General features: G+C 43.3%; 1 protein-coding gene across 2 annotated transcripts in view; it reads right to left on the reverse strand.

Moving 5' to 3' along the window:
• LOC147323531 (uncharacterized) overlaps positions 1 to 25,437 on the reverse strand; it is a 50,153-nt gene that overhangs the window by 5,255 nt on the left and 19,461 nt on the right. The window contains exons 2-9 of one of the 2 annotated variants that reach the window (XM_086303934.1): positions 18,744 to 18,898; positions 14,882 to 15,026; positions 12,179 to 12,385; positions 6,137 to 6,351; positions 3,004 to 3,134; positions 1,241 to 1,368; positions 676 to 793; positions 300 to 374 (exon numbers count right to left, since the gene is read on the reverse strand). In XM_086303934.1, coding sequence (XP_086160060.1) covers positions 311 to 374; positions 676 to 793; positions 1,241 to 1,368; positions 3,004 to 3,134; positions 6,137 to 6,351; positions 12,179 to 12,385; positions 14,882 to 15,026; positions 18,744 to 18,898 — 1,163 coding nt within the window. In that variant the 3' untranslated portion in view covers positions 300 to 310. The remainder of the gene's footprint in view (positions 1 to 299; positions 375 to 675; positions 794 to 1,240; positions 1,369 to 3,003; positions 3,135 to 6,136; positions 6,352 to 12,178; positions 12,386 to 14,881; positions 15,027 to 18,743; positions 18,899 to 25,437) is intronic. The other variant, XM_086303933.1, reaches the window with a different exon arrangement.

The following is a 25,437-nucleotide window of genomic DNA, read 5'->3' on the forward strand; positions in this document are numbered from 1 at the left end:
CCATCAACCAGAGAAGGAGAAAATAGCTGGAAAGAACATTCCCAAATACCTATAAGAAGGAAACCACGAAGCAGGACTCCATCCATGGAAGTGCACCTCAGTGGTTTCATGTCATGCTTTCTGTGACACTCAAAAACCCACATTCACTGCTACCCATCTCTATTCTGTGTTCATTCAAACAGGTAAGTGCTGAAGGGGAACTACAGGAGGGACACACATCAGGTGAGCTCAGGAGGTGAGAGGGTCTTATATCCAGGACCTCCAACCGGAGGCTGTTGGCCCCAGATGATCGTATTTACCTGGTCCTGATCTAGGCATTAATTTTGTCTTGGGGGATGCCGGTTGTTACGCCTGGAAGAGTTTGGTTCACTTGGCTGCGTGAAAGAAGCACATGGAGGTGGAAATGCTGAGATCAAGAATGGCGAAGAGTGGGACAATGTGGACAGAATTTATTTCTGCTGCTAAGGGGAAGCGTTAGCGGATGAGATGCTAGGCTCTACAGGAGTGGTGAACTAACCTATAAAAACCACCGATCTATCAAGACATCTTTTACAACTGTATAAAGGCGGAGCAAACGAAGGAAATTGCTCTAGTTTATGATACTTTATTGTAGCTCACAGGTGATAAAACTGTTGTTCTTAAAATGAAAATAATGGCTGTATTTTCAGTCCTTACCTGTAGGCAGCGCCATTATGCTCAGGGTGAACGCCTGGCTGATCCATGACCGCCCACGGTGCCGTAGTGACAAAGAACTCCTTGTTGACGCAGTTTCGTAGGCTGTCAGGGATACGGCCTGTCACGAGACACGCGTTCAGCTTAAAAGAGCTGCATAAATCTAACACACTCGAAGGCTACGACTTGTTACAGGGCATGAGCGGCCAGGCTATGCAAAGTGTTAATGAGTTCAGACTGACAAACATATCAGGCTTAGATACACAAATGCAAATTAGGACCATTTAACAATCAGTTTTTTAAATTCTTTTTTTTGGCCAGGGTGGCGGCAAGGCCAGCCCGCGAGAGCCACTCTGTGTCGTGAAGCTAAGGATAACATCAATTAAGAGGTCCAGATCTAATAAAGGCTGCCGAGGGTCTATTGAAGTGGAAATGTGACATCTGGGAAAGAAAAGACGTGCAACAGGTCACGCGGGAGACTGCACCGAGGCGCGGGCCTCCATAATGAAGCCGTGGATGTTTAGTTTCGATGGATGTTGGACAACAAAATTGAAACGCGGCGGCTTACCGGTGATGGCTCTTCGGATCTCGGTAGCTGCGGCCTCCCTCATTTCCAGTGAGGCCTGCTCGCTGTACCAGGCTGTGTGTGGCGTGCAGATCAGGTTTGGAGCATCTTTCAGTGGGCCCTGAGCAAAACTACAGCACACAGTCAAATTAATACAGTATGCACATTTTCTCCAACAAGCACATGATGACAGAATTATATTAAAACTAACATCAATAACAGGCTGTACCGGATGTTGTGGAGGGCTTCACTAATTAACTTATAAAGAAATACAAATGTAGAATTAATTATTTTTATTTTGAGGCCAATGACAAAACATATTCTTGTATATCAAAACCATCTGATACTGTAACTATTTCTTTTCCTTTAAAAACTATTTGTGTACAGTTTACATGACAGTTGTCTGGAAATATGGCCAGCGGGGTAAAATGTCAGATCCTGTTATTCACAGATGCCACCATTTTCTCTTCCTGCTGCTTTGATACTTCCTTTCTGTCAGCCTCTTTCCTCTCAGGAGACTCACAAAAACAGATCAGCATCAACTCCCTCCTCCCCCTCCATCATCCTTGTAACACCTAGCCTGGTTCTCTGCGTGTAAGCTTTGCAACGCGTCAGCAGCATCCTGAAATCGGTGTCATGCCGCGTGGGATGGAGGTCCAAAGTTATGAAACGCTCCCCCGTTGACATGCTGGGTTAGCGGAGCATGAGTTCCAGATTCATCGGGTTCAGTTTCAGCCTTCTTGAGCAGCCACTCAGCTGAGCAGCTGTCCAGAAATAATCAGCCTCCAAACTCTCTGACTGCCCCCGACGCGTGAACAACACAACACCAGTTACCCGCTGAGACGGAAAACACGGATCTTAGGATGGTGGAGAAGTGGGACGCGTACCAAGCTGTTTGCCTTCTGATGAAAGCAGTTCATAGCTCAAAGCTAAAACACGGTGTCAAATCATAAGGGGAACAGGTGAGCTTTGGGAAATAAATCTGAAATTATTTCATTTACAATTATTTCAGACTGGTTACCCAGTGTTACCAGTATAGTTCATGATGAAGCTGTTACCAGATTTTCCAATTATTCATATCACCAGTACTTAACTGAATTAATTTGTTTATAATTGACAACAAAGGCAACAAGTGTCAAGATGTCATTTGAATAGTTATTAAATCAATTCAGCAGTACTTGTAACTCATTCATTCATTTGCCAAAATGAAGAAATTATAGATTTATTGATTATACTTCAAATTAAGCTGTACACTTTCACTCTTAATTAGCTGATTGCATGTTATGACACACTTACTGATGCCTTTTCACCTAGTTTTGGCCTTTCACCGCTTTGCCCCCGGCACTTTCTCACGAATAAAGCGTAAGGAAAAATGTCCAAGAAGGTCTGTTTTAATAATCCTGTATAAATATGGTCTTTTCTTGGGTTATCGTTGTGTTTGGATACCAAAAAATGGAGATTATTCACCTCTTTTTGCACCTCTATTCAAACTCAAGCATACACCTGTACCTTTAAATGTTTTTAACTTGCTCTGACAAGAATAAATCCAGCTCTCCATCTCCTCAGTTCTATTACACACAGGGCCCTGAAGGATCCTTTTAGAAGCACATGATTTCTCTTTTATCTCATTATAACTATATCTGCCATTGTTCCTGCCTGTCTGTCTATCTCTTAAAGGTTTTCTGTTTCTTTGTCTTTCCCTTCCTACACACCCATCACTTTGCTTGCCTATATCTGTCCAGGATTTGGCACATGTGTGCATTTACCTGAAGGGCTCGGTCTCATGGACGTCTAAGGCAGCTCCGCGTATCCTTCCCTCCTTTAACGCCTGGGCCAGAGCTTTCTCATCCACCAGACCTCCCCGTGCAGTATTGACCAAGAATGCACCCTGACGCATCTGTAGTGCAAAAGGCATGCAAACACAAACAAGTCAACACTAGGCACAGATGAAGCCAGCTTTTTTACAGCTCATGTATGGACTTTTGTGTGTATGCCAGCCTGGCAGGCAAATGAATGTGTTTGATCTAAAAGAGAGCATCAATCTGGATTATATGTCTTAAGACATATTAAACAGGACATAAATTGAGAAGAAGGAATAAAATGGTGACATCTCTGTTTCACCTGACACCTGAAAGATCTAGGAGACAGAAAGGCAACTGGGACAAATGCTGTCAGATGTGGGATATAGAGCAGGCTTTGTTCAAACCAAGGAGATGAAATGAAGGACGAGGGATGAGCTGAAAGATGAAGTAGCACCGCCACCCCTTGCTGCTTACCGGGGGGGGGGAGAAAATAAGGCACAACAAAAAGTGTATGAGGGAGGAAGAAGAAAAAAATCAAATGAATATGCTCAGAAGAAAGTAATCCCTTAATGTTGACAAAAGCTGAAATCCAGGGGCATGAAAAGCCTTTACGCTGGCAGGCAGTCTTTTATTAGGCCTTGGTGGTTTTGACACACAGAAAATACACAAACATGCACACACACGTTTCCACTTTAAACGCTAAGAGCCACTGCCAAATTCTGGGTGAGGAAAGACAGAAAAGTGTTCTTTCATTGCAGCACTTAGGAGGAAGCTGAGAATCTTGTGCTTTGGAAAAGACACAGAGTTAACTGGGTTACCCTACACCCACTCCTCTTCATCTCCTCACATACTGTAACTCAGGAAGAATGGAGCGCGAGGGACAAGACAAAGAGAGAGAGAGAGTGTGTCACAGTGCGGGGTGATATTGACAGAAGGAAGATGCGTCCCCAGCTTGTGCAGTTCCTCAGCTGCCCTGCAGGTGTCACCCCAGGCAGTGCCTCAGAGTGCAGTTATTGACTCAGAGAGCAGCACTTTCCCCTCACACTGTGCAGCCTAGTCGATATATTTGCTGTAGCCGTGGGCTGGCACTAATTGCATTTGACAGAGCAAAGGAATGAATTTGTGTCCAGCTTAAGATAAAGAGCAGGGAATGTACAGGCAGGAAGGCTGCTGCTGTTTCCAGTCCTTTTTTTCTTCTTCCTGCTTTCTCTTTCTGCCAGATATAATGCTCTTTAGGACAGACACTAGGCTGACAGAGTAATAATATACCAGCATCTCGACTTGTCTACCTGCTAGATAGCACCGCATTAAGCCCACATCAGGTCACAGCTGTTCAATGGGATGTTCAGCTCTGTCTGGGTGACACGTGTGCGGGCGACGCGTGTCTGTGTTTGTTTTGAGCAGAGGTGGGACCAAGTCATTGTTTTGCAAGTCTCAAGTAAGTCTCAAGTCTTTATCCTCAAGTCTCAAGTCAAGTCTCAAGTAATGTCAGGCAAGTCAGAGTCGAGTCTCAAGTCACTGGTGTAAAAGTCCGAGTCAAGTCTCAAGTCTGAAACTTTGAATTTCAAGTCCTTTCGAGTCTTTAAAAAAAAAAAAAAAAAAGCATGTTGCAGTTATGCTAAATGTAAATATTAGACCATGTAATTTTAAAATCTGTGTTTTTCTCAACACATGACAAAATAGTGAACTTAGAAAATATACACAAATTGTAAAATTGCACCTCTTTAAAATGCAGCTCAATTAAACCTAGCTCCAAGAATAATTTTCACTGACGGTTCTGAGATAAGCTGCATGTTATTCTTGGATGCGGTTGTAGGACCAGCTTTAAAATCGCATGACAAAAATATCATACATATTAAAAAAAACTGCATCACCAACGTAGCCTGGACAACATTTGCTAGTTAGATGAAGTCAGCTATCTCATCGTAGCATATTTATATGCATATTTATAATCATACGGTTCTTGGAGTGAGTGCACACACTCATGAAGTTTAGTAACTTCCGGTCACTGCAACAAGCCCAGGTACAGTTTACCGACGGATGGGTGCAGGACCTTGAAACGCACCGTGTAGAACGAAAGACCATCGTACATATCATAAGTTTACCAGTCTCACAAATTGTCGTCATAAATACACATTCATTAACCGTTTATTAATAGGACCTTTGAGCTCAACGGTAATTAATTAGTAGTGGAAATAATTTCTGGTAGCATCACAGAAATGTAGCAGTGACAACAATATTGTATGCTGTAATCGTACTGGGCAATTAGTGATACAAAACAACTGTTTTATCCTGTGAATAAAAGTATATGTTTTTGTCAGTGTACCATAATAACAGAAGCGAAACGCAATATTGTGTCAGGACAATTCACTATTTATGCACAATAAATAAAGGAGCATAGCGCGACAATTTCTGTTCAGCGCCAGACTTGCTTGTAACCTATATCACCAATTATGTTAAGAAAAATGACGCATTAACTACAACAGCAGACTGACCTTCGTGTAAATGCTTGGAGCAGACTAACCTGTGAGCTGGAGTGTTCTGGGACGTTATAATTGGTCTTTGAATGGCTGCAATCCAGGCCACCCGTCGCCTCTTTGTTACTTCGGAAACATGGCTCGAACAATTTCTCTTCAACGACGTAATCCGATAACAACCGATCTCTTTACCCGTCGGCTTCCCGTGGCTGTCATTCGACCGGCTATTGCAGTTAATAATACAACAGCTTCTTGACATTTTTGTGTTTCTTTTTATCGCTGTATAACTGATTTTAATTGAAAGCCTGCGTGCGCTAGTACCGCTTGCCACGAGTTCCCAGAATCCTTTGCGGTTCTACCCGTGAATGACGTCACATTTTCAATCTCTATATAATATGCATGTTAAATTTTATATTTGGGGTAAAATATCAAGTCTTTTCAAGTAAACCGGTTCAAGTCCAATTCAAGTCCCAAGTCATTGGTGTAAAAGTCCAAGTCAAGTCACAAGTCTTAGAACATTTTTTCAAGTCAAGTCTAAAGTCATAAAATTAATGACTCGAGTCTGACTCGAGTCCAAGTCATGTGACTCGAGTCCACACCTCTGGTTTTGAGTAATGCACCTGTTTGATGGTGAAGTCGTTGATGAGGTGATGGTTGTGTTCGTTCAGGTTGCAGTGCAGGGAGACGCAGTCGCTCTGGTAGAGCAGGTCCTGCAGGGTGTAGACGCGCTGGACGCCCAGCGAGCGCTCCAGGCCGTCCTGCAGATAGGGGTCGTAGAAGATGACGTTGAAGCCGAAAACCTTGGCTCGCACTGCAACCGCCTGGCCCGAACGACCTGGGGACACAAACAAAGAGTTTATAAAGTTTGTCAACGTGCTCAAAGACACAGAGGGATTTCTCGTACGTTAACAGAGCGTGTCTTCTCCAGAAAAAGCCAGGCAAGTTCAAAAGTTGCACTGTTAAATACCAGTTCACTGATCATTTACATGTCTTGTTAACTATTAACTCTTTAAGTAGTCTTCCGAAATAGTTCTCCAGGCTTCTTAAAGGACATTCAAAGCTCTTCTTTGGATGTTGGCTGCCTTTTGTTCTGTTCGCTGTCAAAATAATCCCACACTGCTTCAGTAATGTTGAGGTCCGACCGCTCCATGGTTTGTGTGTGTTTTCTATCCAGGTATGCTTTTACTGAATTGGCAGTGTGTTTCGGGATCACTGTCATGTCACAAAATTAAACTGCTCAGATGCCTTCCAGATGGTATTGCATAGTAGCCAAAATTTGACGGTACATTTCTGTGTTCATAATACCATCAATTTTGACAAGATCCCCAACACCACTGGTTCATCTTGGTTCATCATACCATAAGACCTGTTTCCAGTTCTTGTGTAATTTGTCATATCTCAGCCTTTTCTGTTTCCCTTGCTTAAGTCTTCTTGACAACCACCCCTTCCATTGAGACCATCCCAAAAGGTTGATTCTGATCATCTGGATGTAGCGTTTTCAGTGGGTGAGTGCACGATGACTGAAACTAGCACCACTGAACAATGGGCTGGGAGGTCAGTTGTTGATCAATGGTCATGAGAATTTGCACATTAATGATCAAGGAACTGACCTCCCAGCCCATCGTTCATTCAGTGATGTTAGTTTCAGTCATTGTGCAATGCACTGTTTATAAGGTTGGGGAAACCTGCAGTCAGCTGAGACTGAAGAAGTCACTTGGATGAGTGACGAAATGTTTCTCCCACTGAAAACACTACATCCAGATTGGGATTTACTTACTTGGATGATTGAGCATGCATCAAGACGTATTAGACCATCTACTAGTTTGTAGACATGTATCAAAAAGATGTAGGACGTAGAATTGCGTCCGCAGTGTTTTCTATCTAACATTCACACTCCAGTGAACTCATTGGGTTCAGTATCTTGCACTCACAATATCATCATGCAGAGGAGAACCAGGGATTGAACCACGAATCTTCCAATTAGTATGGGAACTCCACAACCTTCTAAGCCACAGCCATCCACCACTCTAACCCTTTGAAGACACACTGCAAACAATGCAGAGATATAAGTTTTTGTCTTATAGCTCTTCAGAAACCACCTTGCCAATCCAAAAAAAGGGGGGAATAGGTTTTATTATTGTGATAGAATACTATTGACAAACTGCCTAAAGATACAATTTAAAATGAGTTCTTTGCTAAATTGAGCACTGGCTCATCCCCTGATTTGAGTGCTTTTTTATGCTTGAACGATAAAAAAAGAGAAAATAATCAAGTACAAGTTCTGACCTGAAAATGAGCGAAAAAGAAGCCAATGTCTAAAAAAAACTTCACAAAAAATAAACCTTTCATTCTTCTAATAGTAACAGGATGTCACTTGAACATCTTTCATGTTGCAACAGCCTTTTCATGTCGGCTTTATTATATTAAAGTTGTGAAAAAGGCTACTTTTAATATCACTAAGGGAAAAAAGGCTTACGATGAAGACAAGGAGCTATGATGAAAAAATTAAAAAACAACAAGAACAAACAAACAAAGGGCCTCATTCACCGTGTGTGCTTTTTAATTTGTGCACAAAATAAGCACTCAAACAAAAGTCAGGTTTGTGGATCGTGCAAAAGCAGCCAATTTTACTCTTACTATCGTGTGCACGTTAGAGAATCACTGTAAATCAGCAGGTGCACGCACGTTACTTGCAGTCAGCATACTTCCGTGGCCCCATTTTTCTCTATATAAGGAAACGTGTTTGCCTAGAGGCGGATCACAGAGAAAGCTGTGAAGCTGTTCTAAGAGAAAAAAGGTCACTTAAGCAAAAAAAAAGTTGTGGACTGAGGAAACATAATGTCTAAGGTGGAAACTGGAAAGACACACCAAGAGACTCGGGTTGCAATCACTGAAGCGGTAAATACTGAATCCTTGACGCACAGACCGTGACTTAGATATAAGAAAAAAGCTTAAGATACAAGTTTATGGAAAAAGGAATAACCGACCAGATTATACAAACATCCGTAAGTAGGACATTGTTGAAACAGTGGCGAGGTGACGGCGATGACGTCCAGCAAGGATGAAAGGCAACGGATTTGTGTTTATTTTATGTAATTGGCCACTGCCTTAATAAATTAAAGGTTTTTTAAGTGTTTTAAGTCAGTTTTAACCTGCTAAGCATTTAGTTAAAACATGTATGTTTATATTTTCTAAGTCTGAGGCAGCTCTACGTTCGTTTGCCGTGCACCAACCACTTCAGGCACGAAAACACGGATGGATCCCGGATTTGTGAGTAAAACATTTGTTTGTGCTGATTAGGCACACGTTTGTGCAAACACACTGTTTGTGAATGAGGCCCAATGTGAGGTGAAGTTGTGAGACAGTGAATCAGAAACTGAATGTGCAGCATTCGAGCCTCTCCCTCTGTCTCTCACAGCCATTTGTTGTGTAGGATGCGAGTCTCCACTCTGTTGGCTGGAGACGCCAGTTTCTGCTCTGCAGCAGCAGCTGAGAGAGAGAGAGGGACAGAGTAATGGAGAGGTGGATGTTGCTGCTCGTAAAAAGGATCGATAAGGTCCTTTACACTCTCAAGGTCCCCTCTTTGTGATCGAGCATTATATCCTGCTCTTACACTCCACAGCTGAAGAGAATCACTCCTTCTCTTCTTCTCCTTCAATGTCAGCCGATAAGAGACGTGCAATGCTAAAGACCCAGATATAGCTGCAGCTATCGCACAATAAAACTACAAATTTTGCGATGATCACAGTTGCGCACTTTACTTTTCTTCGAGTGATTCATCTGTCCATTTCTTTCTGCTAACGTTACTTTTCCTAATTTTCACAGGCCACGTTTGACACAACACAGAGCGTGGGTGTGAGCTGCTGTAAGTGCAAGCTAAAAAAGCGATGCAGACAGCAGCAGTAAAGGAATCAATTTTTTAAAAAGATTTTTCTTGTCAGTTTGAAACAGACCAGGTCATCCTGCAGCTGCAGTACGATGTGATTTACTAAACCTTTTGGAGCAGCTGTGGAAAGTTGGATCATCACTTCTTCTGCAATGATTTCTTCTGCCTCTCTGATTGTTGGAAAATGTCTGCAAAGAACTGGGTTTAAAGAGAAACTAGATCTACACAATCTTGATTTACAATGAGATCAGTTAACAGCTGAAGTTTTTGGCATCTAAAAATACCTCTAACTTTGTTGCACTGGGAAAAAAAGAATTTGTATTTTTTTTGTGCGGATTTTTCCTTTAATATGTCAGCTCCTCTGTCGTCTCTATTTCTAAGCCTCGCCCTCCCGTCCCACACTTATCAATGCCACATGCAACGAAAACCAGGGGGTCTGCCACCCACTCAGGTGGATCTGAACATTTTGATCTCTGTCATTTCACTCTCGACTCGGCAGCAGATGTTTGCTTTGCATTGCAAATTTTTCTGCTGACAAAGGTTTCAGATTCTGCAGTAAAACACGAGGCTGAAGCACCAATTCTTGAAATCAGCCCTGTCTCACCCAACAGTGAAGAGGCAAACATGGTGGCAATTGGCCAAGAGGTCAACGTTTTTTTTTAAAAAACATTGTTTCAAAAGTCCTTGTGCACAGCAGGCAGATTATCTCTGTTTTTACAAAAGGAACCAGGCGACATCACAATATCACTGGAGATATTTTCCATATTCTGCAAAGAGATGCAACAAGTGCAAAATCCAATAACGTGCAATACGGTTATTTGTTCTCTTTAGCTTTCAAATACTTGTCAGTTGTGTCTGTGTGCAATTCGGCGCAGGCGGGTAGTGCGCAATCGTCTGAAAACAGCTGCCTGCTTCATGTGGAGATGATACTGATCATAGTGGTGAGAGTGAACTAAACCTAATCACTCAAATAAACTGGTTTGAGTGATTAGACTTTTCACTGTGAGCAACTTCAAGATGGATGTAATGGGATTCTGTTAATTAAAAATTTAAGTGAGTACAGTTAGCATAGAAAAATGTGCAATTACCAGAGGCTGTCAAAAAGTCCTTATTTACCTTGCGATTGTGTCTCTTAAAACATGGAAGCATAACTTTGGCGGTTGGATATTCAGTTTTTATGTTTCCTTGACACATAATCGGCTAATGTTGCAGAAATATGTGGGAAGGATTAGACTTGGGTAATGAATTCCAACATTTTTTCATCGGTCCTCATCTGCATCTGCTGCAGTATCAACACTGTCTTTGCACGGCTAATTTGATTTGACCAACTGGAAATGCTAAATATGCAAGTGGAATTTTCTTTGTTTTGAATTTGCTTTGAGACGTTTCAAGAGAAAGTAATTATACTTGTCTGCAATCACTTTTAGTATAAGATGCAACATTTAAAAATATCATTTTTAGGGGAATATAATGTGTTAAAAATGTTGTTTTGCATTTAGTAACTAAAATGGCATTTCAAGCTTATCACACTCAACCCTGATGATCATTTAAGCCTTCATTCATATAAAAATGCTGATTAAAGGTATCTTAGATGTCTCTTCCCAGACTAACATATTCCCCAAATTCCAAAGTTGAAAATGAGTTTTTTATCAGATCAAATTTAGTTGATAGGATTATCCTGGATATTTACTGGAGGTAGATAGGCAGACCACAGCTACTTGGTTACATTTACATATGAGAAATAACAGAATAATTCACAACTAAAAGGCTTGAACTTATTTTTGAGAAGAAGATCAAATGGTTGGTTGTTTGGTACTTCAAGTCCTCGAGTCTACTGTCACCCCAGAGCTAGAGGGTTTTTTTTCAGTCTGTGTATTTGCCGACAGTTGTGCAGCTGGCTGAATATGCAGAGTCCTAGAAACCAACGCCAAGAGGCCTTCGATGTCCCCAACCTCCCACTGACAATGGATATTGTTTTGGAGACAGCTTGAGCCAGAAAGACCAGCAGAGGAGGCTGGAAATGGGAGGACTGGATGAGGAAGGGAGAGACAGGGGGGAGAAATCTTCCCTGCCAGGACCCGCTGTTCAGGCACAGTTAGTCCAGGCAGCTGTCTGGGACCTGTAGAGGAGGAAGGAGGTTGTGTGTTTGTGTGTGTGTGTGTGTGGGGGTGGGGGTGGGGGGGGGGGGGAGGTGTATGTGGACAGAGAGATAAGGTGGCACTCAGGAAAGGCTTGTGAGAAGACAGAGCATCTGTCGGCCCGGTGATGTTGTGACAGGGCAGAGTGACGCACAAACACACACAATCACCACTAAAACAGGTGCAGAGAGGGAATCAAGTCAGAACACACACACACAAACACACAGAGGAAGAATCTAGTCTGCCATGAGGCCTGATCATGGCAGGGCAAGATGTCGAGGGACCGTGGTGACAGAGAAGAAGAGTTGAAAACAGAAGAAGAGAGTATAATAGAGATATAATGGTGAGCATTAGAGCAGTGGGATGAGAACAGTGAGGCAGAGAGAGGAAGTCAGCCCGCAGGGAGGCGAAACAGACAACCTTGAGATAATCTGTGGGACGGGCAGAGGGTGAAAAATAACCTTATCAGAGCAGGAAAACAGAAGGCACACTGAGTGGTGAGAGGATATGAAAGCACAAAAGTGGAAGCAACGGAAGGGGGAGTAAATTAAAAAAAAACATGATGAAAATAAGAGGAAAAAGCAAGAGAAGGAGCCAGAAAAAGGCTAAAAGAGGAAAGCGAATAACTGAATATTCACCAAAACCGATGAGACCCAGGGTTTCGCCACGTATGCGGGCGGCACCGGATGCCACCTCCCGGATTTGCTCCACGCTCTGGACTCGCGTGCCCTCCCGCAGAGCCTGGTAGAGCCAGGTGTTCCGCCGGTAAAGGTTGAGGATGTGGCACAAGGTCGAGTCTGCCGTCTCCTCCACAGCTGCCGAGGGAATGTTGCACACGGCAATGCCTAAAGATAGAACAGTAAACACACACAAGGCAGAAGGGTTGAAAAGCACATTAAAGACGTATGTGACACGTGAAATATGAGTACAGAGGGAGATTTTATTGTCCAGGGCGAAAAAACCAACATGGCTCACTATGATTTCTGATATTCATGGTCAGCATCTCAAGGGAGTGTGAAAATGACATCAGAATATGTCGGCTTCATTGGAGCGTGACCTCCAGCACGCATTGCAGCCGAGGATGAAACAGACCGGTGGATTTGGTGTGCCGGATTGATGTTTTTCATGTACCAGTCAGTCTACATTCCAACACTCGCTTACGGTCATGAGATCTGGGTCATGACCAAAAGAGTAAGGTCACGAATAAAAGCAGATGAAAATAGTTTCTTTTGTAGGGTGGCTGGGATCAGTCTTGGAGATAGAGTGAGGACCTTGGACATACAGAACCTGCTAGAGAGATTATACATCTAGCCTAGTCTGGGAATCTCAGGATCCCACAGGAGTAACTGAAACGTGTTGCTGGAGATAAGGACGACTAGAATACTCTGCTTAGGCAGCTGCCACCCCTAACCTCACTTTAGACAAGTAGAAGATGATGGATACGTGAATGGATATTATGTACTATAACACAGGTCATATATTATAAAAACTTCAAAGGAAGCTTTTGGTCCAAAAGTATATTTTATTATATTTACCCATATAGGGGTGATATCTTCTGTAGATCTTCTGGGTCGGGGATGAGTTCCTGCCCCAAGTGGAGGAGTTCAAGTATCTCGGGGTCTTGTTCGCGAGTGATGGGAGAAGGGAGCCGGAGATCGACAGACGGATTGGGGCTGCAGCTGCAGTAATGCAGACGCTGCACCGGTCCGTCGTGGTGAAGAGGGAGCTGAGTGCAAAAGCGAAGCTCTCAATTTACCGGTCGATCTACGTCCCTACCCTCACCTATGCCGACGAGCTGTGGGTAGTGACCGAAAGAACGAGATCGCGGATACAAGCGGCAGAAATGAGCTTCCTCCGAAGGGTGGCTGGCCTCTCCCTTAGAGATAGGGTGAGAAGTTTGGCCATCCGGGAGGGGCTCAGAGTAGAGCAGCTGCTGCTCCACATCGAAAGGAGCCAGCTGAGGTGGTTCGGGCATCTGACAAGGATGCCCCCTGGGCGCCTCCTGGGTGAGGTGTTCCAGGCATGTCCCACCGGGAGGAGGCCCCGGGGCAGACCCAGGACACGCTGGAGAGATTATATCTCTCGGCTGGCCTGGGAACGCCTTGGTATTCCCCCGGATAAGCTGGAGGAGGTGGCTGGGGAGAGGGAGGTCTGGGCCTCTTTGCTTAGGCTGCTGCCCCCGCGACAGGCCAGAGGAAAAACATGAAAAGTTGATAATGGTGTGAACTGATCCCTTAATAACTTGGGTTATCTTTAATTAGGTCTATATTTGGGCAACGTAATCAGTATTCCAAACATCACCTGCTAAACGTCAATAATAATATGAAGATACACACGTAAATATGTAAAGTCAAGATCTTATCCAGTGCAGTGTTCATAATTTTGTTCCTTTCAGCCGATATACAGGCCTGACCTTGTGGTATTACCTTGCCGTTTCCTCCAACAACACAGACTACTTTTTTTTCTCTGTTCTAACACTTAAGCACTTCTGCCTGCCCTCATTCTCCTCCTAATGTCCTCATCTCACTCTGTATCTCGGAATAACAGCGCAGTCGTCTCTAGACAGCAAAAAATAGACCGAGCCTGCTCAATCAATGGCCCCTTTTTTCTTCTCCCCGAGAACAGCCGTCATATCAGCGCCGCCTTCTCCAGGCACGATAGCTTTTGACTCCTGTGTTGCAAGGCAGAGCGCCTTCGGTGAGTGGGTGGCAGTTAGACACAGTATCTCATATTGGCAGGGAAATGGCAGCTTTGTCAACTGTAAGAGCTTTTTGAGCCACCAGCCTGCTGATATAAGCCTGGGTGGTGTTTCAGGGAGAAAACTGAACTCTTCTCCTTCCCCGTGTGTCTTTTACTCTGTCTCTTTGAACATTCTGGCTCACAGCGGGATGTCTGCACTTCATCTGACTATTTATTCAGCCTTTGATACTATTCAGAAAAAATCCATACAGTAAAAACAAGGAAACGGTATACGTGGTATTCGAAGTAGTCCGCTTTAGGGACAACGACTATTAGCTCTATTTCATCGCTGCTTTTCTTTTAGATGGTCAGTCCAATTTTAACGCTGCGATGTGATGAATCTTCCCTTCAAGATTCACCTAAATCTGATTACAGGCACCTGAGGTATCGTTTGTCATTAACAGGCAAACAAACGATCAAACAAGCAAATCAGCAGACCTGCTCCCTCACAAGAAATCAATGCGACGCGGGATAGTCGTATCAAAGGAGCACAAAACACATTGGAGCTTTGCTCAGATGTAGAAAAAGAGGCTGTTACACGAGCACAGATGTGGAGAAGAAAATGATTATGATTTAGTAGCCGCTATTTAAAGAGTTCATACCCAGCTCTCCAGCAGCCTTTATGTCAATGTTGTCGTAGCCGCTGCCGATGCGGATGATGATGCGTAGAGCTTTGAACTTTTCCAGGTCCTCTCTGGTCAGGGTGATGGTGTGGTACATCATGGCACCCACTGCCTCATTAAGCACCTGCAGACACATGTATTCATAAAATTTTGCATGACACAACTGAATGAAATGCTTTTCCCTCCTTAATCTGTGTCTTCCGTTGGCCAGTTTACTCGTTTGCTCATGCAAAACACGGCTATTAAATCCACTTGGGGATACAAGAGCTCATGACAATCACACTGTCGCATTCCTTTCAGAGATGCTGTGAAAATCACACGCCTGCCGTGACTTCCGACATTTGTGAACATTATAGATTTCACATCGAGGGGGAACTACAGACATCACATGGCCGCGAGCAACACTGACACATTGTCCATTTAACAGACCTGCACTGGAAGTAGAAACAGTCATTATATTGTTTTGCGGGGGCTCAGTTCTGCACGGTATTCACAATTGCACCAAGAGCGTTTACGGACACAAGATCTGGATAAGTGACTGGATAGAGAGGTACTGATTGCAGGATAAGCCTTATAAATTAAATAGAATAATAGAATTAAAATAGCCCCATTACAAAGAAAGTAACTAATTTACTACCCAGACTGTACCGCTCTGTATTTCAGGCTTCAAAATTTCCCGATTCCTGGGAATGTATCCCGCATTTGCCCTAGTAGCTTGTGTCTCCAAAAGTTGATTCTATTCATCTGGATGTAGCGTTTTCAGTGGGAGAAGATGAACAGAATCAACTTTTGGAGATTTACTTACTTGGATGATTGAGAATGCATCAAGACTAGTAGCTTGTGGTGTTCTTACCTGCTGTACTCATGCATTGAGTAAAATTTTAGGCTGCGCAAACTCCAGCTTAAAGATGCATGTCAGCTAAGTGTAAGTGAAAGTGGTTGTTACTTATTTTAAAGCAGGTAAAGGTCAAAACTAACTGTGCTTTTAAACAACCACATGGTGGCGTTGTTGAATCTACCTACCCAAAGACAATCCATTCAAGTTAAATAAAAAAGAATAAATAAAAACAATCTTAAGATGTACCAAGTGAAACATTTCCCAAAAAAGTCTGAATTCTGTCACCTTGGACGGGGGGGGGGGACAATCACTGTGAAATGCTGCTCATGCTGCTCCTCTGCCACTTAACGTGGACAAGGTGACCTGGCCTGTGATGTGGATCTAAACTATTCCCCTTCCGTATCAGCCCCGGCCCCTGTCAGCGCCTAAATAACAGCTCTACATTCACCTCCAGCCAAGCTGCATTAGCTTTCCTGTGATTAGTAGATTAGCTCTGAATTTCCATACTGCTTTTATTAGAGCAGTGTCCTGGACAGGCCTTCCAGATATTAGTTCAAGGTTAAAACACTCCTTACACGCACATGCGCGACCGGCCAAAATGCACACATACATAATTGTCTCCCTCTGCGCTGATCCTGAAGGTCTTGTGTTGTTTTTGAGCTGGGGGAAGGAATCTTCTAGCCTGATTGTAGTTGATGTTAATGGAAACTCTGACCTCAGCTACATCCCCCTCTCCACTGTAACCAAACCCTTATCGCTTTAAGGATCTATCATTTCTTATGACGCCTGGACTTTTCTGACAAGGCACAAAGCCCGTGCTTCACATTTAGCCTGGCTGAGCAAAAGATAGACTGTTTCAAGGGAGTTTTGATTTGGTGATGTGCACACTGTAGTGCACACTCCTAGCTTCTAGGAGGGGGACTTTATGGCAATGAAGTCATCCCGTGAGTGATCCGCAGGGATGTTGTGCTGCTCAAACTGTTGCTTCATAAAACTACAGACTACTTAAAACTTCTTACAACGAAGGTGGCTTAGCATTTTGCAGGACAGCGTCACAAAATACTGTGAAATATGTCATAACACAACAAGCTCTGACCCCACTGGCCATTGTACCTTCAAAATCCACTTTAGCAGTGCATCAATTCCACAAAATCTTTCAATACTTCTAAAACAAATCCGTCCACACGAGATGTGCTGATTTTACAGAAGACTACATGCCAGGTCCAGCCGCTTAGGTCAGAGGGAGGTTACCAGTTTTCCTGGTTGCAGCCTCAGTGCTTATCTAAAGCAACGTGGCTTCTTGCACATTTACCCCAGTCCCCCACCTAAATAGTGAAATAGCAGCAAGAAAGCAAAAAAAGTTATGTCTTAGTGCCAAAGAATAAACAGATGTTAACCAGTATGTCCACTAAACTAGTCTGACACCTGGTTCCTCCAGTATGCACCTTAAACTGTTTTCGTGCAAGAGCCTGAACCTCCTAAATGCCCCCATTCATCCTTGTGTGTGTGTGTAACAGATAAAGCACAGCATTTAATATGTGAATGTGAATGGGTGAAGTACTTTAACAACAGAAAAGTGCTATAAATATCTATATAACCCCATTTAGGGTTTATTAAAGGATTTACTGCTTTGAAAATTTATTGTTTCTTATAAATGGAAAATAGTAAACATTTGCTGATATTGTGAAGACTTTCTATTCACAGTTTAACTAATGACGCGAGACGACAACACGCAATGTATGGCTCCCCCCCCCCCTGCATTTTAGAGATTGAACTGTTAACTGAACACAGTATCATAATTTTTCCATCTATCATCTTTTAGTTACATTAAGAGTCATTAGCTGCAAGCCCCAAGCTTAACACCTCTTTTGGATGATCACAGTCAGGCGGCGCACAAAGTAATAGGCCAATATTGACTCCCTGCCATATGGGCTCTCATCCAACTTTTACAAGCCACATGTGGTTATGAGGCGCGACGACTGTGACAAAGACGAGGGATCAGAGACCTTGGATTATGATGCTGGAGCGCAGGTGCTGCATACAGGATTTGGTCTCACTGAAGTGGTATTGTAACTTGATCTTGATTGGTATTTGCCTGTGTGCTTTATTGTATCCCTATCACTTGAGAAAAAAGAGGATTACCAGGTAGAAGACTTCACATAACCTTAGGCAACTTTCATATTCAATCCTCGGCCAATCTTTTCCATAAGATTTTTTTTTTTTTTATTGTTGTCTAGTGTATATGTACGGGAGTGTGGCAGCTGCTGTCCGCCCTGACAACATTGAACTGAAACTCCCAGAGTTATCAACACTGCATCTTCGCATCCATGCTGCAGAAAGCAGAGATTGGACATTTTCAATCTATACCGCCCCTCTGGGTATCTAGACTGCAAGTTATTATTGCAAACTGCTGAATATGCTTGCGAGGTGAACATTACAATCATGTTTTTCCTGATAAGGCAGTGTTAAAACAAACAAAAAGCTACCCACTTTCCCCCCTTCTCCTCACCGCCCAAGGTCTTTGATTGAATTGATCTCTATGCAAATGCTTCTTTTTTAATATGTCCCATTTTCATAAAAACAGCGCGATGGAAGATATAGCAGCCCTCACTCTGTCTGCAGATGAAGAGATAGCACTTGGGTGATACCCATTTCTGTGGCCATATATTGTTTTGTAACCACGGCGCTGCATAAAAAGCAATAAAGAGCCTCTACAAGCCAATGTAATTACACCGCATCCCCGCTGTACGAGATTCTCTATTAGAACAATGGCACTGATATAGGCGTTACAGTCAGTGCTACAAAGTGACATTAAATCATAATGAAGCCACTATATTTTAACTGGCAGGTGTGTATGAGGCCAATATAACGCACTTCACATATCAGCGCTATAGAAAAAGGAAGAGGGAGATATGAGTGACGGGTAAATTCCGTCTCTCCATCAAGGTTCAGCTGCGATGTGGAAGACACTGAAAGTGAACTACGGTGCGTGCGTCTTCCTACCTTCTCGTGGATCTCCTGCGTGGACTGAGCATCACAGAAGGCAACGGTTGCTAAGTCTTTAAGGATGGGCATCTCCACGGTGCAATCACGCCCGTCCAGCAGGGCCACCAACGGGCGGGGATGCATGGGCCCGTTCATGATTTGAGGCCGAATACCTGGAGAGATACATTCAAGAAGAGGAAAGATTATTTTAAACAGAAAAGGTATTAAGAAAGTAGCTTTCAAAATCAGGAAAGATGAAATCCAAATAAAATATAAAATGTAACTATCACTAAATTGCAGTCTTCACTCAGTTAATCAACACTCAGATAACAATCATCTGCTGTGTGTATGCATGTGTGCACTTGTGTGTGCTGATTAGGATGTAGCAGGAAGCGGGGCTTCTCCGAACTAACAAAAGTTGCTCAATAAATCAATGCGCCTACTCAAGACTGGATTAGAAGACGGGCTCACTTGCAGGAATCCTCTGGGTCTGGCTCTCAAACGCACACAGAAACATTTACATACACTGACACAGATAGGCGAATGCAAGCAGACAGAGTTTCACACAATCATATGAAGGGGAACAAATTCCCCTGTGTGCATACTGACACGCACACTTTGGTCGTTCTCTTTTACCAGTTAAAAAACGGCAGTGTGAGTGGAACCAGCTGCTGTGGAACAGGGGTGAAAAAAAAGAAGAAGAAAAGAGAAACACTGTGAGGACACCTTTAGAAATGCCTCATAAGAGCAATGCATCATTGAAATGAAGAGCATTGGACAAAACGCTACAAGCCTGAAACAAACTCGGAAGCGACTCGCAGCTGCACTTCGGCACACTTGACAAAGTGCGTGTCGTAACTCGGGTTTCTGTCGCCGCTCGGCTCTTTCTCCTCTCCTTACTCGCTACTTTTCTCACTTGAAGTAAAATGAGTCAAGAGAAGCCGAACCCCCCAGCGGGATCGACCTTCTCACACATCCCACTGAAGAGGACGTGTCGCGCTTCGAAGACAGACAATTACCAGCCCCTGCTTCATACAATGTTAACAAGTGAGGAGCATCAATATTCATGCTTCCCTCAGATGCTGGCCTGTGGACGGAGAGACTTTAGAAGAAGCAAAACTGCTCCTTGCTAAGAAACAGCATCGCAACACTGCACAGGTCACCATATTCACCCCGACAACAAGATCCCCTGCGGATGTTTCCCTGTGACTTCACGACATCACGTTTCTTATCTAGGTTTGCTGCTAAGATCTGTATCGGGATGCTCATGCATGACCTCACTCTGTGCACGCACTAGTGTATGCATAGCTCTCAAAGTTATCCTGAAGATTACAATGACGCCATGCGATAAGGAGCAGGGTGGAGAAAGGGAAAGGAGAGCAAAGGTGGAGGAGGTCTCATTAGGGCAGTGCTCTTTGGGATTACAGCACACAGCATTGGGACCGATATAGGTGAGATAAGGAGATTTAAGATGAGATGTGTGTGTGCACAAACAAGTTAAAATGCACAGTGAGAAAAACAACAGGTGGGAGGGGAGGAGGGGGGAAGAAAAAGAGGAGCGATTCAGAGAAGAGTGAAATTAAAATGTAAAACAAGGAAGCATAAAAACAGACTAAACACTGCCTGTTAGCTTAAAGAGCTCCCAGGAGACTTATCAGGGGAGAAGGAGGATGAAAGGAGAAGGAGCACATAAACGACAGCAGAGACGCAGAGAAAGCCCAGCTGACAGAAAGCGAGCAGTCCAGCAGTGTAGCCTCTTAGGGCAGGGGGGGAGGATTGTAGCGAAGATGTCGTCTCCGTGCGCCTTCCGCCTGTTGTCATGGTGATCACTTAACAGGCTTTGGCTGCCAGTTTTAATGCACTTTATTTTTGGCACCGCCGGCATCTGCGCCATGAGTTGGGGTCGGAGGCGCAAACGGCCGTATCCACCCCACTCTTGCGGTGCAAAGGGCGGAGGAGATGTTTTCTCCCCTGACATACAGACAGCCGCCTCCTCCCCTCTCCCTCCGCCTCCTCATCTCAAGCCTTCCATCAAACGCCTCCGTTGCTTCCTACCTCCTTATCAGGTTCCCTGTTCAAGACAGCTGACATGACGGTGGGAAAGGTGAGGCTTACCAGCTTGGCTGTCGCATCTGTATGTGACAGCTTGTTGAATATTAATAGAGGCAGCTGGTAAAGACTGGGCAGCAGTGGTCAAAAACATCAACACCAAACTGGCGAGGGTGTGTCAGAAACACTCCACGAATGGTGGTTGATCGATCGAGTGAAACAAATGACTGGATTGTTTGTAATGTCATTGTAAACTGAACACGTCTGGGTTTTGGACTGTTGAAAGTTATGTAAGAGGCCAGTAATAAGTCATTTCCAAATACTTTGGCTTATTTTTCTTCCCAAAAATCACACAAACTCTATTCAAGCTTATTCTATTCAAGATTTTCTTACATGTCCACTAGAGGGCAGAAGAAAACATCTCACAACTATCAATAAAAGTTGTTAACAAATAGTCTATCATAGGTGGCAACATTAGGATTCAGCAGATGTATTTAGTTGCTGATGAGCTTTTATTCTTGCTCAGAGTCAAGGTGCAAATGTGCACTAAAGTAAAAACAATAACCTAAAACAGGCTAAAAACTAAATGCCACTTGTTACTTGTCACTGATTCAGAGATATGAAGAAAAATACTGATTATGGCTTCTCCCTGCTTCATCCTACCAGTGTGTACTTGTATCTAACAATTATTGGCGCACAGTGTGTGTGCACGTTAGAGAAGCTGTAGATGAAGCAGTAGGAGAGAGGAGTGGTTGACAGGCTGTGTGAAACCCTTAGGCAGAAGTTAGATAGGCTGAACTCCATGAATCATCCACCGGGTTCCTCTGACCTTTCAGTCTCTTACTCAGTCTCTTAATCTCCCTCTTGTCGACTTCTTCCTCTGCTACATTTTAAAGTATCGTTGGCACTGTTGTATTTTCGCAGATCTCTCCCTGTATGATAGCATCTTCTGACAGCTCCTCTTTGCTGCCGATGTCTAGCCCTGAGTGACTGTTTGCTCACTGCGCATCTCATTTTCTTTTTCTCCCTTTTCACATAAATTCCTCCCCGACCTCTGCTATCATTCCTCAGCTGTCTTTCAGTAATCACTGCCCCTCCTTTCTCTGTCATTCTTTCACCTCAACTGTCATTTCTTTTCCTCCATTTTCTATTCCGACCCTCAATTCCAGTTGGTCTGTCTGTCTATAAGCCGAAGCGCGCATGTCCTCCTGTGTGACAGATTGATTCTTACACTGTTGATTTTGATGGAGAGGATATGATATATTCAGGCAGGGAAAGCAGGGAGGTGACAGGCAACACTCCCTCTGTGTTAAATTGACAGCAAGTACATCAAACCAGTCTCAACCGGAACCGCTGGGTTTGTCAGCTGCACAACACCACAACACCCGTTTCTGATAGGTGATGCGTTCATGACACCTTTCTCACCACCTCTTTTCTCCGTGGTGATACTCAACAGCATCCCTGTGCTCTGTGCATCTATAACAAGTCTGTACCAATCTAAATTAAGTAGAATATAGAATTGTGTGTGTTTAGATGTGTTCATACATCTGACAATTTAAAGCTTCATATTTAAGTCACAATAATGGATGGGGAGTAATAGTCTCGTAACCAGGCAACAACGCCCGGGGCTAGAAAATGAGGGCAACGCAGAAGTGCCTGAAAGTATCCACTTCCTCGAGTGTCCACTCGAGGCTGGCTTCAAAAGCGCTAATAAACTCTCGTGTTAAAATAAACATGTTCACAGGCTGTTTCAAAAGACAGTTTTCACGTCAATAGTTAATTTTCTCCTTCGTAACATCCTTGATATGAGGGTTTCTGTTTCGCCATCTTGGTTGCAAAAAATGGATGTGATGAGGAGGGACGGGTCTGGCACCCATTAGCTACCGACGTGGGATTGACAAGATGATAGCCAATGTGGTTTCATGCCATTTTGAAATGTGACATGAAAAAGATGTTCAAAATAGGAATAATTTTTTACTCAATCTACAGGTATCGCCACCTGGTGGCGGCAGTTTGTAAAGGGTCTCTTTTTACTGCCTGAGTGGTGCCTTACGGGGTATTTTTCATGTAACCTTCTTATTTTTCAGTTAATGTACATTTGAAAGTACATTCAAGAAGTCTGGTCCTGAGAATTCATAATGGGATTTCATCAACCAATGAGGGATGGAATGGAGTGACTATCATTTATATACAAACTATGCAAATAGTCGGGGTTTAAAAAACTTAACATCGATCTAAAGGCTTTTTGGCTTGCAAATTATGGGTGAAAAGGTAGTAAAAATCCCCTCTAAAGTGCCATAAACTAGAATAATTTTGTGCTTTGAAGCCACCAGCAGTTTTCTCAAGATTACGATTTACTGTCAACCTCCAATTTATCTTTTATCTCAGCATGAATTTAACTCTTTGGAACAAGACAATCTCAGTGAGAGGCACTGCAAGCCTTGGAAACAAGCTTTAACCTCCACTGTGACAAGCACTCTCTAAGCTCACTTGTTTTAACAGCTGTGCAACACCTTTTCAGAGGCAACAGGCAGGAGTAAAACAGCATTTTCAGCAGGTCTACCATGTTCTCTGCAGGTTTACATCCTGGCGCCTTGTCAAACGCGGCCGCTGGCCACCTGACTGCAAACAGCCAGAGGATTTGAACTGAAGCATGAGCACAGACTTTCATACGGTGCACCAAATCTCAACAAATGTGTTAAGTGAAGGGCAGGGGATTGTGGAGTATTGGAGGTAATGTCAGAGCCGCAGGAGGCAGAGTGCTCTTAATTTCACTCACTCCTCCATTAATTAATCTCCCTCATTTCCTTTCCTCCTAGTTCTTGCGTCCTCTGCTTGCCGCTTAACTGTTGCCAGGCTGCAAATGCATGCGCGTGAGATGTTTAGGGATGAATTAATTTTCTTTGAGGGGGGCAGCTGCTGTTGTGGGTTTACCTGCCAAAGGAAATAATGCATGTGATGCATGTTCACACGCATACACACCTCCTGCTGTGGTGTAATATGTGTAATGATAGATTTGGGGCTGTAACTAATGATTTTCTTCATTGGTGATTAATTATTTGATTTTCTTCAACTATTTAATTAATTGCAAATCTTCGACATGTCAAAAATTAGCGACATAAGTGACATTTTCTTATTTAATTTAACCACTAATCTAAAAACATTTAATTTACAGCCTGATAGATACGACACTGTTCTGTACAGGTATCCATGGTTTATCTGCTGGTTATATTATTCAATTAAATACCTCTGCTTTGTGATTACTATACTTTTGGAATGAAACTAACACACAAACACATCTAAAATAATTCTCCCTGCTAAAAGCACAGACATATTTATCATGAGGGCTCCAAGACGCTGAAAGACGAGCCTTGAAATGATTTTTTTTTAAAGACATCCATGGCTGCTAGATATTATGTTACTAAAGTCTTTTTAATTCCCTGTAATAAAATGTGGGGGCTCAGTTAGCGGTCTAAAAACAGAACATTTTTCTCAATTAGATTGCACACCAGTTGTGGAAAATGAGAACTGGGTCACAATGGAAATTATTTTGGAAATCTAGGCCTCCAGTAAAAAAGCTTAAAACCACTTGATGTAGATTACCAAACTTCATAAGATCAGTGTTTTTCCTCTTTCTTTTTTTCCAGTAATCTTACTCAGTATTTAAATCTGTATTTAAATTCTAATCATTCCTTTAGACAAATACAACCCTAACTCAGTCCGGGCTGAAGGCTGCGGTTTCTGAGCCAGAAACACTTAGTCAGAGTCTGGCAGCAGGAAGTAGCAGAGCGGCGTACCGGGAGATGAGGCCAGTGTTTCCATTATGTGGTGAAGGGAGCTAGGAGTCTTATCCTACCACTGGCCTCTGCTGCTGGTGCTATGTTGCCTCCAGTGAGGGGAAGGGGGACTAGAGGGGCAACGGGGAAATGAGAAATTAAAATCAAGAGAAGAGCAGAGAAACAGAAGTCACTTTAGTGCTAATGAGAGACAAGCCCTCCGCCATACTATAATCATCTTCTGCCACAGGTTACCTAGCAACCCCAAGCTGCTGTTTGCAGGTGGCTCCATCTCAACAACAAGGTTGGGTGGGGGTTGCTGCTGACCGCTAACTGTTACAGCCATTTACTGTGCCACCCTGAGCTAACACATGACCCATATACTTTCCCTGCTAAGCCCAAAAGGAGCAGGCTGCGTGTGAGAGGTGGGGCATGTCGATGGTGGCGAGAGAAGGGTTATAAAATGGTCACGTAACGCCTGCTTTACATGCGCGCTTTGATATTAGAGATTAGATGAAACTTTATTAATCCCTCGGGTGGGTTCCTCCGGGAAATTCAGTTCCAAACCATATGAACATGTGGTTTCATTTGGACTTTCCCAGGCTGGCAAAATAGTTGACAATCTACCTTTACGTTTAGCGGAAACAGTTGCCGTTTAAATAATTTAAACACTCTAAAGAAAATATGGAGCCATTTTGACAAGGATTTCGTTTTGATTTAAATTCAAATTACAATCAAATCATTGCTGATTTTCTTGGCAAAAACGATTCTACAAATCATTCAGGTCACATGCGCCACACAATAAATCAAGACTGAATGCCTTTTTTGGCTATTATAAAAGAAACATGTCACTCGCAGTGGATTGCTTCAGCTGTTCTTAATTAAAG

This window comes from Aulonocara sp. 'chitande type north' Nkhata Bay, linkage group LG8 (genome assembly GCF_057382095.1).
Source record: "Aulonocara sp. 'chitande type north' Nkhata Bay isolate Kocher_YH1m ecotype deep benthic linkage group LG8, A_spYH_male_GT1.1, whole genome shotgun sequence".
Taxonomy (NCBI): domain Eukaryota; kingdom Metazoa; phylum Chordata; class Actinopteri; order Cichliformes; family Cichlidae; genus Aulonocara; species Aulonocara sp. 'chitande type north' Nkhata Bay.